This window comes from Corvus kubaryi, unplaced genomic scaffold (genome assembly GCF_017639235.1).
Source record: "Corvus kubaryi isolate FWS band 111438036 unplaced genomic scaffold, C.kubaryi_AGA036_p1.0 37382, whole genome shotgun sequence".
Lineage (NCBI taxonomy): Eukaryota > Metazoa > Chordata > Aves > Passeriformes > Corvidae > Corvus > Corvus kubaryi.
Genome location: NW_024581124.1, coordinates 7,772,255 through 7,784,482, shown reverse-complemented (window position 1 = coordinate 7,784,482; position 12,228 = coordinate 7,772,255). Strand labels below are relative to the sequence as shown.

General features: G+C 42.5%; 1 protein-coding gene across 6 annotated transcripts in view; it reads left to right on the top strand.

The window, feature by feature from the left end:
• Nucleotides 1–12,228, top strand: part of RIMBP2 (RIMS binding protein 2) — an 81,497-nt gene that overhangs the window by 12,527 nt on the left and 56,742 nt on the right. Inside the window, exon 1 of one of the 6 annotated variants that reach the window (XM_042034867.1) lies at nucleotides 10,244–10,340. The exons of the other annotated variants lie outside the window; for them this stretch is intronic. Coding sequence (XP_041890801.1) covers nucleotides 10,323–10,340 — 18 coding nt within the window. The 5' untranslated portion in view covers nucleotides 10,244–10,322. Of the gene's footprint in view, nucleotides 1–10,243; nucleotides 10,341–12,228 lie in introns of those variants that run through there. 6 annotated transcript variants of the gene reach the window in all.

Here is a 12,228-nt window from a genome sequence, read left to right as displayed (position 1 = left end):
TAATTTAGATATTTTACCTAATATTACAGGGAGTGAAGCCCTTTCCCTTCAGGTCAATAATAACCATTTGAAACCACTTAGGACTTAAATCTTGCCTATCTTGGATGGTGCATAAGAAAGTCATCCATGCTTTAGCCCATGAAGTGTTTTTGGACTGAAGTTGCTCTCACAGAAAGCATAGATTTGGTAATGTCACATTTTTCTGTGAATTCTTGTCAGAAGGAGGAGTTAGAGCTAAAAATTAAAAAAAAAAAACACAAAAACAACAAAAAAGTGTTTAGTCACTCAAATTGGCAACGTATTTAGTGAAATTTGCTGATGTTTTGAGTCCAGTGCCACATTTGATTTGCAGATTCAGATTTATACACGTCTAATTTATTTAAAGAGATGTACAGTGGTCAATACTGAAGGATAAGGATGGCTTTCAGAAGTTTTTCCAAATTTTTGTTCTGGGCAAATTCAAAATAACTGTTTCAGCTTGAATAGGAATTTAAAGAATATTCTGAGTGATCTGAAAATGTATTTAAGGGGCTTAATTTTTCTTGTGTATTGCAAAAAGTAAATATGATTTTTGGGACCCCGCTGTTAATGGATAGATGGTACAAAAAGTAAATTTATATAAAAGGAAAAAGCTCCGCAGTTCCAAAATACTGGTGAAATAAGAAGCTACAAAAGCCCTGTAATAATGTGTTATGATGATTTTCCAAGGCCAAGTTGCCAACTGTGATCTGTGACTCATTAGAAGTCCTCTGGGCTTGTTGCTGATTTCTCCATCTGGTTTCCATCAGTCCTGTCCTTCTCCAAACTTTGTGGTTCTCAGAGCATCTGTGGAGGCAGGAGCAGGGAGCTGTGTCCAGGCAGCAGCTGCAGGGTTCTGCTGCAGCTGTGCCCGGGCTGGGATGTCCCATACAGCACCAGGGGAAGGAGAGGGTCCTGCAGGGGGGAGAGCCTCAGCCAGGGGAAGGTGCTGCTGCCCGTGGTCTCAGCTCTGCTGGGATGAGAGAGGCACAGACAGGAATTCCCACTGTGTGGAGCTGGACTGAAGTCCAAGGGGTGCCTGGGAACAAACAGTGTTCAGGGTTTTTCAGTTGCAAACATCAAGAATAAAAGCAAGGTGGTTATTTCTGCTAGGGAATAGCAGCTTTAATATTTGTCTTTCCCGTTTTCTTCCCCCACAATTCCTGTTCTTGAATCTTTTCTTTAGAATATGGCAATAAAAGTGTCTCAAGTAGGTTTGATTCAAGTGACATGAATGTCTCCCAACCTGTAAATGCCTCTTCTGGTTCCTAAGCAGGCTGAAAAATCAGAGCCTGGGTCGAGCTGTTAGAACACATGCAGAGATCTGTGAAGAAAAATTAGCCTTCCTCACAGATTGCAAAATCGCAAAAAGAGGAATAATGACAAAAGCTATTGCTGAACAAAACAAATTATTTTTAGCAGCCTGTTCTCTTAGCTCACACAGTTCTGTGCCTGTGTACCTGCCTGTCACTGAATGGTGTAGCTGAGGATGTGTAATAAAGCTTCCTCAGAACAATGGGAAAATCCCCCATTACTCTTATACTGTCTGTTCTTTTGAAGAGTTGCTGATTAAAAACCAGTGAAATTTAGGTCACATTAACCTACCTTTCCTCACAGCTTTGGAAATGGTCAGTGCTGTGTTACAGCAGTGTACCAGCACTGGTTTCTTTGTTCATGTTTTTTGAAAATGTAAAAGATTTTGTATCATGCTCAGTTTGGAAGTTTGGGCCATATTTTAAAAGTAACCTCTCTTTTGCTTAGTCTTCAAAACTCCATCACCATCCTCTAGAAGTTTAGAATACAGGAGGTTTTAAAGATTGTAGAGGTTCTCGTTTCTGAGGATGCAGATGAAGTACTACGTTACAAAAAAGCCAAGAACAAGAATGGATGTTTCCTCTTTCTTCCAGTGCTGAACTCCTCTGTAGTTCCACTCGTGGCCTCCCCTGCAGAGCCACAACACTGCAGCAAGGCAGAAAGGGTTCTAATGCCACAAAAATCAGTTATTATATCCCAGGCTGCCAGGGGTTATTGAGAGCAAGAGTGGGACTTCAGGCTGTGGGTTAAACCTCCTGGGAGCTATGGGATGTACCCGGTCTTGCTGGCAAGACAGGAATTTAAAATTTGGCTGAGAATCTGTCTCAGTTTGCTCCACAGGAAGACTCTGCTTGGAATCGGAGAAAGGCTCTCAGGGATGGCAGATGTGCAGTGGGTTCCTGTGTGGCACTGAGCTCTGGTTTGCTGCCCCTGCTCTCAGAATCACTAAATCTGCAAAGGCTTTTGTCATCTCAGTCCTCTGAGCGCTGCCTCTCGAACACTTTGTGTGGAGTAAGAGCTTCCTGATGCTCCTGCTTTTGTGATTATTTATCCTGAGCGAAGCAATGTTTGTTACTCTGTTATTCTTCCCCTCTCTCCCTTTTTCTCTGTTCTAGGATGAATTTCATTCAGATGAGATTAGAGTCATCCCCCAAAATTGAGGGAGAAAATAAGTGATTGGGTTAATCTGGTAGAAACTTTTAGGCACATACTAATGACCCAATGGAAGATCTTAACTTTTCAGGATTTACTATTTGTAGGGGCCTGGGGTTAATCCGGATAAATGACGCTCAAATGGTCCCTAGGTAGATCCTGATATAAAAACTTTCTAGTGTAGTTAGAAGAAACTCAGATGCTCAAAATTAAAAAAAAACCCCAAACCCAAACTCCCGAACTCCAGAAGCCTAGCAGAGCCTAAGCTAAAATGGTCCAGTACAGTTCTAATGACTTCATTTCTCACAGAATATTCATATCTGCAAGTAGCCCCTTCTGCATCCCAGTCCTGGGCAGGAATCTGGAGGTTCAGTCATACTGGTGAGTTCTGCAAACACTGAGGACAAAGCAAAGTGCTCACTTTCGGTTGCAGAGGAGGCATCTGTTTTTCAGACTGAGAAAAAGAGAACGATCCAGAGGAAGAGATTTGGGGGTGTCTGCCAAGTTAGTGACCAGAAGTTTGCAGTGTGCTGAGTGCTTCCTACTTTCTTTTCTCTACCAAAACCTATGCAAAAAGTGAATTGTTTGGCAAATGAGATGAAATCAGCTGTGTGTGTTTTCTGGGGTGCTAACCCAGAGAGACACTGTATTTATCTGTGACATCTGCTGAGCTCCCTAACACAGTTACTGTGCATTGTGGGTCTTATTTTCAAGTGTTCTATGGATCGTTTGGTAACACTCAGATTGATGTTGGTCATGACCTGAAATTAATTCATTTTAAACAAAAAAAAACAGACTTCTACAAAGCCATGCTTTGTGGTATTTCATAGTTCTGTAGTAATTTATTTAAATGAATGTGGTTTCATGATAAACAGAAAATATCAAAGAGACATTTTTGATAGATGCTTTTCATGCCCTTGATACTTTTGTGTGGCAGTGTTGGCCCCAGCCTACGATCCCAGATTTTCTGGGTGGAGTGACACAGGCAGTGATACACTGCAATGTCTAAGGTCTGATCCCACGGAGCAAAAGAGCTCCTACTAGAAGTGGAAATTTGACTGTTCTCATCTGGGGTGATGTTTTGCTGCCATAGCAGATGATCACCCTTGTAAACAACAGGGAATTTCTGATCTGCAGCTGGAGACTCGCAGGTTTTGTTCCATAAGTTTGTTAACAGCTTTCCTGTGTTCCCTGGGAATGCATTAACCCTTCACAAGCAGCACGAAGCACTGCTTTTAAAAATGGCCCATGTCTAAAGCAGGGTTGTTTCTTGCCTGTGGGCAGCAAGGTGATGGAATCTGCTGAGGGTTTTATTGTAGGAGACAGGAGCTGGGAGCCCACCACTAGGAACAGGACTAAATATCTTCTCCTTCCCACAGACAGGCAGGATTCGAAGGTGACAAAGTACTTTGGGAGTTTGCAGTGCTTGCCACTGCTGGGTGGGACAGCCTTGGATCTCTCTTTGGTTTTGTCTGTGATTTCCATTCACAGACTGGTCTGTGCAGCTTCATCCTGGTTTCCCCTTGATTCTTTTTGAACATTTATGGCAAGTTTGGTCTCTGGGTTTTTTGGTTTGCCCTTTTCTCCCCCAGCAGGATTGGTGGCAAGTTTGAAGAAGGGTGAAATCATAATTTAAATGTGGAACGTGTTCTGTCAAACACATGCGAAGCTCAAACCCGTCCAGGTGAACGCCTGCAAACCACTGCTGGTGCTTTCTCCAAAGCAGCAGCGATACCAATTACCTGGCTGGGGATTTGGCAGTGTGTTCTGTTGCCAGCTTGTTTGCTTGGTTGGTCACTCCAGCCTCTTTCTTTAGAAGCTGGGAATTCAGTCCTCCGAAATTCCTGAAATCAAAGCCTTAGTGCTCCCAAGATCCAGGCTGGCAAGGAACTGCTTTAGGGCAGCAGTGTCAGGCAGACTGTAATTTGAAACTAGAACCTTTCCATCCTTTCATTTGCACAAAGAAATGCCAGCTTTTTTGTTCAGAATTCTAATAAAACCACAACTGGGAGAGTCAGAATCCTCCACAAAAAGGAATATTACCCGAGAGAACTGAGTGGTTTTATTTGCCCAGCACTTTGTGAGTGTGTATTGGATGACATCTGAGCACTGGCTGTTGTTATTTTGATTGTGTTGTGAAACAGCAAGCACCGATGGAGACAGAAAATGGCAACAATGGAGCTGCACAGCTTCATTTTTCCCAAAGCTTTAGTGCTCGTGTTCACTGAAGGCTGAATTGGTGTTTAACATGAGGGCTTGCCTAGAGGAAATTATTTTTTTAGTGTTCATTTCACTGGACAGCAAAGCAATTACTTCCTAAATTTAGAAATTATTCTCTACTACATTATAGCAGGATTGGACAAGTTTTGGCATTTGAGCAACTTTCAACACACATTTTCCACATAAGAAGAAATAATGGCATTTGACAATCCGGCAGAGAGAAAATGTTCAGAGTCTGGATGCTTTCCAACCTGTCCAGGGCCCAGGACAGGGATTCCCATGGCAGAGATGTGGGTTGCCAGAACACTCCGTGTCCCATCTCTACTCGGCACAGGCAGATCACTTCACTGAGGGTGATTTGGGACCTTCAGGGAAAACTGCTCTTCATTTCCTACATATGGTTCAGCCAGCAGTGGTTCAGAGGCTGAGTTCAGGAGACGGCACTAACTGAATCCAGTCATTCTCACAGAAAGAATAAAGTGAAGTGAACTCATTTGGTTAATTATGTAGTTAAAGCCCATTTAAGGTGATACAGTCTCGGCAGCACCAAGAGTGAATCATGCTGAATTATGCTGGAAACAGTAAAGAAAAGGCTCAAATTCTGATCTTCTGAATCAAGCACACATACAAAACACGCTGGCAGGGAGTTTCATTTCCTCTGGGCAAATACAGCATCATCTGAGTGTTGAGGGCCGCAGTAATTTGCATTTGAGGCTCCTCATCCAGTGGCAGCTCCCAGTTTGACAAGATTTGAAACAGAATCCTGAGTTTGAGGAAATGGAGTTAACAAGCTTCCCTCAGCTGCTGCCTTCTCAGCAGAAAATAAAAGGAGAAAGGTAACATGGATTCTCCAGCTAGTTACAGCGTCAGTAAGAGATGTAACTCAGAATTTCTCCCTTGTAGTTCAATTTCACTGCACTTTCCCTTTTTTTAAACCACCCTAAGGCTGTATATTTTTTTTTCCTGACTCTTTTTCTACTTCGTGAGGAGCTGCACAGGTCTGTTAAGCAGAACTAACTCTGCACAGCTGCATGAAATCTGAAATGCCCAAGTGAAAGAAATGGATTAAGCAGATAATCTCCCACCATACTTCAAACCATTTGAAGCACAGGGGTTTAAAAAGCGATAATTTTATATGGAGAATATTTTTTTTTTAACAGAAGGTTGTATTCATGATGTAGCACCAATAAATAAGAATTTTCCTTTCTTAAAAGAATTGAAAACTGTAGAAGAATGTCTTTACGTGTAGGCTTGTCCATAAAGAAAAGAATTTATTATACATCTAACTCAAGTGAATAATACTGGTTTATTTCTAGTTCTTCTGTCCGTTCTCCACCATTTGCTGGTATTATTTGTGAAAGGAGGAAATATGTGAGGACTTTGTGTCTCCTGCCACAGGCTGGGTGTAGTGCTGTGAAGGGGAAGCAGAAGGGAAAAGAAATTATCTTTTGTTTAAATACCACTTTTGGCCTTCACAAGTTGTTCCAGATCAAATCTTTTCTTTGCGAATTGGCCAAAAATAGACAGGAAGAATAATCCTCTGAACTGTGATAAGTATTATCATCAGAAATCAATCTTAGAAATAATTTCCACATTAAATGTAGCATAGAGTGAAGGAGAAGAAAATGAGATTAAATCAGGCATGGGGGAGAAAGCCTGTAACAACTTTCTCTATAGAATTCAATTTAGTGTTAATTTGCTGGGAGCTCAGAAAGCAGAACAACAGTAAAGCATTAATGGAGGGAAAGGATTGCTAATGAGGGATACGCAGATCTAGGAGAGAATCAAAATGCTCTCGTTGCTGTTGGGGCAAATTATAAATTCGGTGCTGGGTCCTGTATTCACACCCTGCACTCCAAGTTTTCACAGTCTCCCGTGGAGGGAGAGGGAAAGCATCTGAGTTTCATCGTCCAGGTAGAGACTGGTGTTTCAATTTTGCCTGTGACGTATCTTACAATGTAATTGTTGTTGGCTTTCCACAAAATCGCTTTACCTGCAGCTTACAGGAGGTGTCTTACTGCCCTTGGAGCTGGTTTGGGGTTTCCTGAGTGGGGCCCACGTGCTGTGGATACACTTTGGCACAGGTATGGAAATGCCCATATTCCTGTCTCCAGAATTCCCTTTTCTGGGGGAAGGCAGGACATCACAGACTGCTGTGTTCAGGCTGCAAAGGGAACTTGGAAGTGCTGGGGTGGGACAAACCCTGCCCTGGGCTCAGTGTGAAACACGTGAGGGTGATGTGGAAGAGCAAAGCAGGGCAAACCTGGGGTTTGTGTGTTGAAACAAGGCTGCCTTCTGTCTTGGGTCCGTTCTTCTGCATGTGGATTAGAGAAATCGCATCAGCACTTTGGGAGAGCTTTTCTTTCTAGCAGCTGAAAAGTTTTCTTACGTGCACGTCAACAGAACAGATGAAGCTCGCCCTTCCTGTTTGCTTGTTTCCGTGGTAGTTTAGGTTCACAAATTCTTAAGGCCCACGCAGGGAAATAAAGGACGTGTTTGTGAGAGCCTCTGTTCAAGGGAGAGGAGCTGGGATCAGCCCTTTACCTGTGAAGGGTTGGAGAGTTAAAACTGAATACATACACTGAAATGTAAAACATTTCATCAAAAGCACCATGCTTAGCCACTGCTGTTCCTTGAGCAGTTTGTGAGCATAAGCCCTTGGCTTTGCACGTTTACATCAGAGTGTCCCCAGCCGCGGTCCGGCCGCTCGAAGTGTCCACTGCGGCAGGAATGAGCTCGCCAAAGGCTCGCCACGGCTGCAGGGATCCTTTGCTCTGAGGTGCTAAGAAGTGTTTCTCAGAGATGTATCTTCCTGTCAGAATGTTTTTGTGAGAACAGAAGTTGGTTTAGTGCTACAGGCAATGGAAATGCTTTAAGTAGCAGTTCTGGAACTAGATCTTCTGCATTCGGATATTTAGGGGAAATATTAATCTTTTCTGTGCTCTTTTGCCCATTAGGATGACAGACATTTTGTCACTGGAACAGGGGACCTGTCAAGACATCTGATCCCTGGTACCTCGGCGCTGCCTGGTAATCACTTTTTTTGCAGGCAGGTGTCATTCTTTAGCAGACAGCTGGAAAAAATAACCGGTTATATGAAATTTATGATTTAGAAAACTTCATAAATGTGCAGCCATCTGGGGCTATCTTTAATTTTCACTTCCATTCTTCACTTTGGTGATAGCTGCATCAGAGAGATTCAGTGGTGCTCAGCTTCATTTCAACCCAATGTCAGTCTGGGGAGATTTCATCTCCATCTCCAGGAGACAAAAATCTTGGCATCATTTCCTTTCCCACCCCTCCCCTCCCAGACTTTCCAGAGGCACTCACAGCCACTGTCAGAGCCTGGAGTGAAATGCAGAGGGCACCTGGCTGCTGTGTTCAGGTGACAGATGAGACACCAGGCAGTGTCCCTGGGAACCACAGGGCAGAGTGGATCTCCAGTGAATATTGTTGATAATTCCGAGGTAACGTGTTCAGCAGTGCAGCGAGGCTCCATTTCTTTGGAATATTCCCTGCTATCTTGTGGCCTACTTTTATTTTTCCTGAGGTTCTCAGATAGTCAACATATGAACACATAAATTCTCACTGATTTTCAGTTCTTCACGTGCCTAGAAATGTTGCCTAATTTCCAAATCTTTATTCATAATGGGAGATAAACTGATGCTCCCCTTTGATTAACCTTCTGTTTCAGCCCACTGCGAAGCAGAAGCATCATTTAAATTTGTTATCTGTTAATTTTTAACCCAAAATAATTTCTTCTGTCTTTATTAAAACTAATTAGTTTGCTTGAGGACTGAAGATCTCTTGGCATTCCTTGTAAGAAATAAATACATCAGGAGAAAAAACAAGCACTAATTGAAAATTAGTTCAATAGGAACAAAAAATATATGTTAATGAAATTCATAATAGGTAGAAGCACAGTTGACAGTATCTGGTCTCAAATGTCTAAAGTGCTGGAAATTTTTTTGTAGTTTTAAAATGTTCTCCAAGGTTTTGCTTTGCATAGAGAATTGCAATTACCTTGTGAGAGATCCATTTCCTTCTTCATGAATAGCTTTTCCACCACAGGTTTGGTTTTAACTGACGAGTTGGGAGGGCTCAGAAATTACACTGATATTGTCTGTGGCTGGCTCAGGAGGTTGCTGTACTAAGATGACACATGAGGCTTATTTTAATCAAGTAAAATCTTTTTTCTCAGTTCTGATAAATAGTAATTTGAAATAGAGAATAGAAGAGATTCTTTGTGGTTGGTGTTTTTCAGTATTCCTTTCCTTTTCTTTTCTCCTCTCCTCACAGCCTTTCCTGGGAACTTCCAAAGCTTTAAATTTACAGCTGCCTCAACAATTGATTTCTATGAAATGAAAAAATTAGAAAGGACGAGGCCTAAGGCTAAATGTTATTAGCATTGGAGTTATTTTTTTTAATCTTTAATTCAGCAGGAGAAATTTTCAGCACTTAATTTTGTAAAGTGGAGTACTTTATTCCAGTAGTAGTAATAATAATAATAAAGTAGTAATAAAGTTTACATTGCCCCACAGTTTGCAGAGATTTCCCTGAGCAGGTTATTTTCACTGTGCAGAGTTGTTGGTTAGGTTTGGGGTTTATTTCTCCTCTTTGTATCATTCAAGTCAAGATCTATTTTTCAGTCAGTTCACAAATGAAAGGTGTTTTGCATCATTATTCCTCCCTTTTCCATTTCTCTCCTTCAGCAGAATTATTTGTTAATCAGCTGGTATTTTGTGCAGAAGAGGGTTCTGTGCTCTGATTAGACTCTTCCTGCTTGGTTGCCCTAATGGTCTCCAGACTTATGAGTCGGTTTCAGGTTGTTTATATTTTAAATATAAAACTTTGGTTAAATACCAGGAAATGTAACCATGACAAAGACTGTGCATGTTTTTGAGGAGGACATAAACCAATGTGAATTTTATCCAATGTGACAGTGAGAAAGAGATTTTGAAAGCCATATTCAGGGTATGAGTGGTGCCGATATTTACAGGCAAAAAGAAACTGAATTTCTTACTGCTCAGGTTGTTTTGAGTGTCAGAGGGCAAAATCTTTTGCAGTCTCTACCTGTTTTACACATCTCATTAAAAAATGGGCCAGCAGCAAAACCATGAACTCTGTGCTTCCCTGATGTGTCAAGTTTTTACCTTGGAAACAGCTGTGACTGAGCTTCAGTTACTTAGACGAATATAAATGCCTTAATACCCTGAATGTCCTGGTCTAATTCAGGGATGCAGCAATAGCGGGAGACAGACAGAGCAGAGCTTGAATCTTCCTGTTCAGCCTCCAGCAGTTAATTACCGAAAGAATAAAGCAGAATGTAAATATTTATCGATGTTACAGACCACAGAAAGCTTTCCTGCCTCAGGTACTTCAGGCAGCACGAGGCTGAGCACGGCTCAGCCTTCCTTTATAAAGAATATTAATCAAACCTTACCCAGTTACCCCTTTTGCTTGCTTTGCCTCCTCCCCTCTGGTGGAGGTGTCGGGCGCGGACCCTCCCTAGGACAGCCCCTGGGCAGCGCTGCTCAAAGGTCACAGCACTGGGGAGATGAATTCCAGTTCCCGAGGGTGATGCAGCACAGCTGGAAAGGGCAGGGGGAAGCCTGGCTATGCCTGTGCCCGAGCTGGTGAGGAGGGAGGACGAGGAGGGAGGACGAGGAGGGAGGATGAGGAGGGAGGATGAGGGCTGCTCCCGGGGTGAGTGGGGCACCCACGGCCCCGCTGCCGCGCGGAGCTGGAGTGGGGCAGAGCTGATGCTCCGGGACCGGCGGCAGCGCACACCTTGTCAGCCGCACCCAGGCTAATTCCTCAGCGACTGGCGGTGCCAAATAGGTCATTTGCTGAGACTCGGAAATAGTAAAGAAATGACTCTGATTGTGACTTAGAGCTCTGGCTGATGGTTTTCTGCCCCGTGGAAAGCAGTCAGGACTCTGGATTCGTGTCAGGTTTAATGAAGGGGAGGATACTCGGGGAGGTCAGATAAACCACTTCACTGTTTTACTGATCTTAAGCAGTTGCTTCCATCCCTGAGCTGGGGCCTTGATGGTTTAGTTTTCTTTCAATTTCATACCAAGCAGAATAGTACGTAGATATCTACCTGGCATCATTAATGAGATTCTAGGAAAGAGAAGATAAGAAAAAGTAAAGTGGCAAGTATATTGTTTAGATTTTGTGTTGTTTCTTATATTAACACCAAGTATTTTGTGTTCTGCTCTCCTCAAAAATGCCTTGAATATTGTCCTTATAAACTGCAGAGATGTAGAACAGATTCATGACAGTAAAATAAGAAGCTGTGGTAGTTCTGAAAGACCTGTGTGTTTGCGTGGTGGTTTGTGCGTCTCTGTCTCTGGTTTAATATTGTTGTTCAGTGTCAGCCAGATCATCTGTGGGTCCCTTCCAGCTCAGAATATTCTGTGTCTCTGTGATTTAAGACCACTTTTCCAAAGAGTTCTTTGCTGGTTACTTGCCCACCCTTTCAGGGATGTCTACAACCAGCAGAGGAATCCAAAATCAGCGAGCCCCCTGTTTGAATGGCAGTGAAGTGTTTTGAGGTGGGCACTTGCTCAGAGACAGTTTGAGTTAAGGGAGCTTTGGTTGGACCCCCTAGAGGGATCAGAGCATGGTTCCGTACAGCTTTCCTTAAAAAAACCATGCAGGGAAAGCTCTGGCCCAAAATACTTTGCTTTACTCATAAATTTGTTTAGTGTTTCTTAGCTTCACAGAAGATGAAAAATTGATTGTACAGTCTTACTTGAAGGCTGTAATATTATCTGTTCTGAAAACAGAATTTCTGGAGCATGAAGAGCTGTTTTTGAATGATGCTTCTGGCACCTAATCCTTGAAATTATTCAGCATATTTGTCTTGTGTCTGTCTTGAAATGAAAAAATGTGTTCTATTTTCAAGTCAGTTATAACTTCTAAAAATTGGGCTAAACTTTTCATAGAGATTTCCAAAATTATGCAACATATTAATGTAAGTTTCTGCCTAATGAAATTTCTCTGAGACAGTTGAATAATTACTGATGTCACCAGAGTTCACATGGGGGTTTTTAACATTTGCATCTCTACATTTGTTGCTAAAAAATCTGCCAGTCTTTGAAAAAAAACACTAAGCTTTTTGAGCTGTGGTTGATGTTATGCTTAGGTTCAGTACATTTCGTCCTTTTTTAGTGCCACGAGACTGAATTTTTCACCTGCTGGGGCATGATGTTACCATGACAACAGTTGATCTTGTTTGCTGTTCTCTGCTCTTTGTGCATGACAAAAAGGAAAGCTTTTCGAGAAATATTTGTGAAAGCTGATCTGACTAATTGCGATGAAATGATCAGTAAAACAGATCAAGAAATGGCTTCCTCTGTTTCAATATGGGTAATAAATGTCTGTTCCAAGGAGCAGCACGATGATGGTGACAGTTTAGTCAGGGCTGGGAGGTGTCTCCACGAGATGGAGAGGCGCCGGCTGAGCAGCGTTAGGGGAGCACAGAGGGACCCGGGGGCAGGGGGACCTGCAGGGACA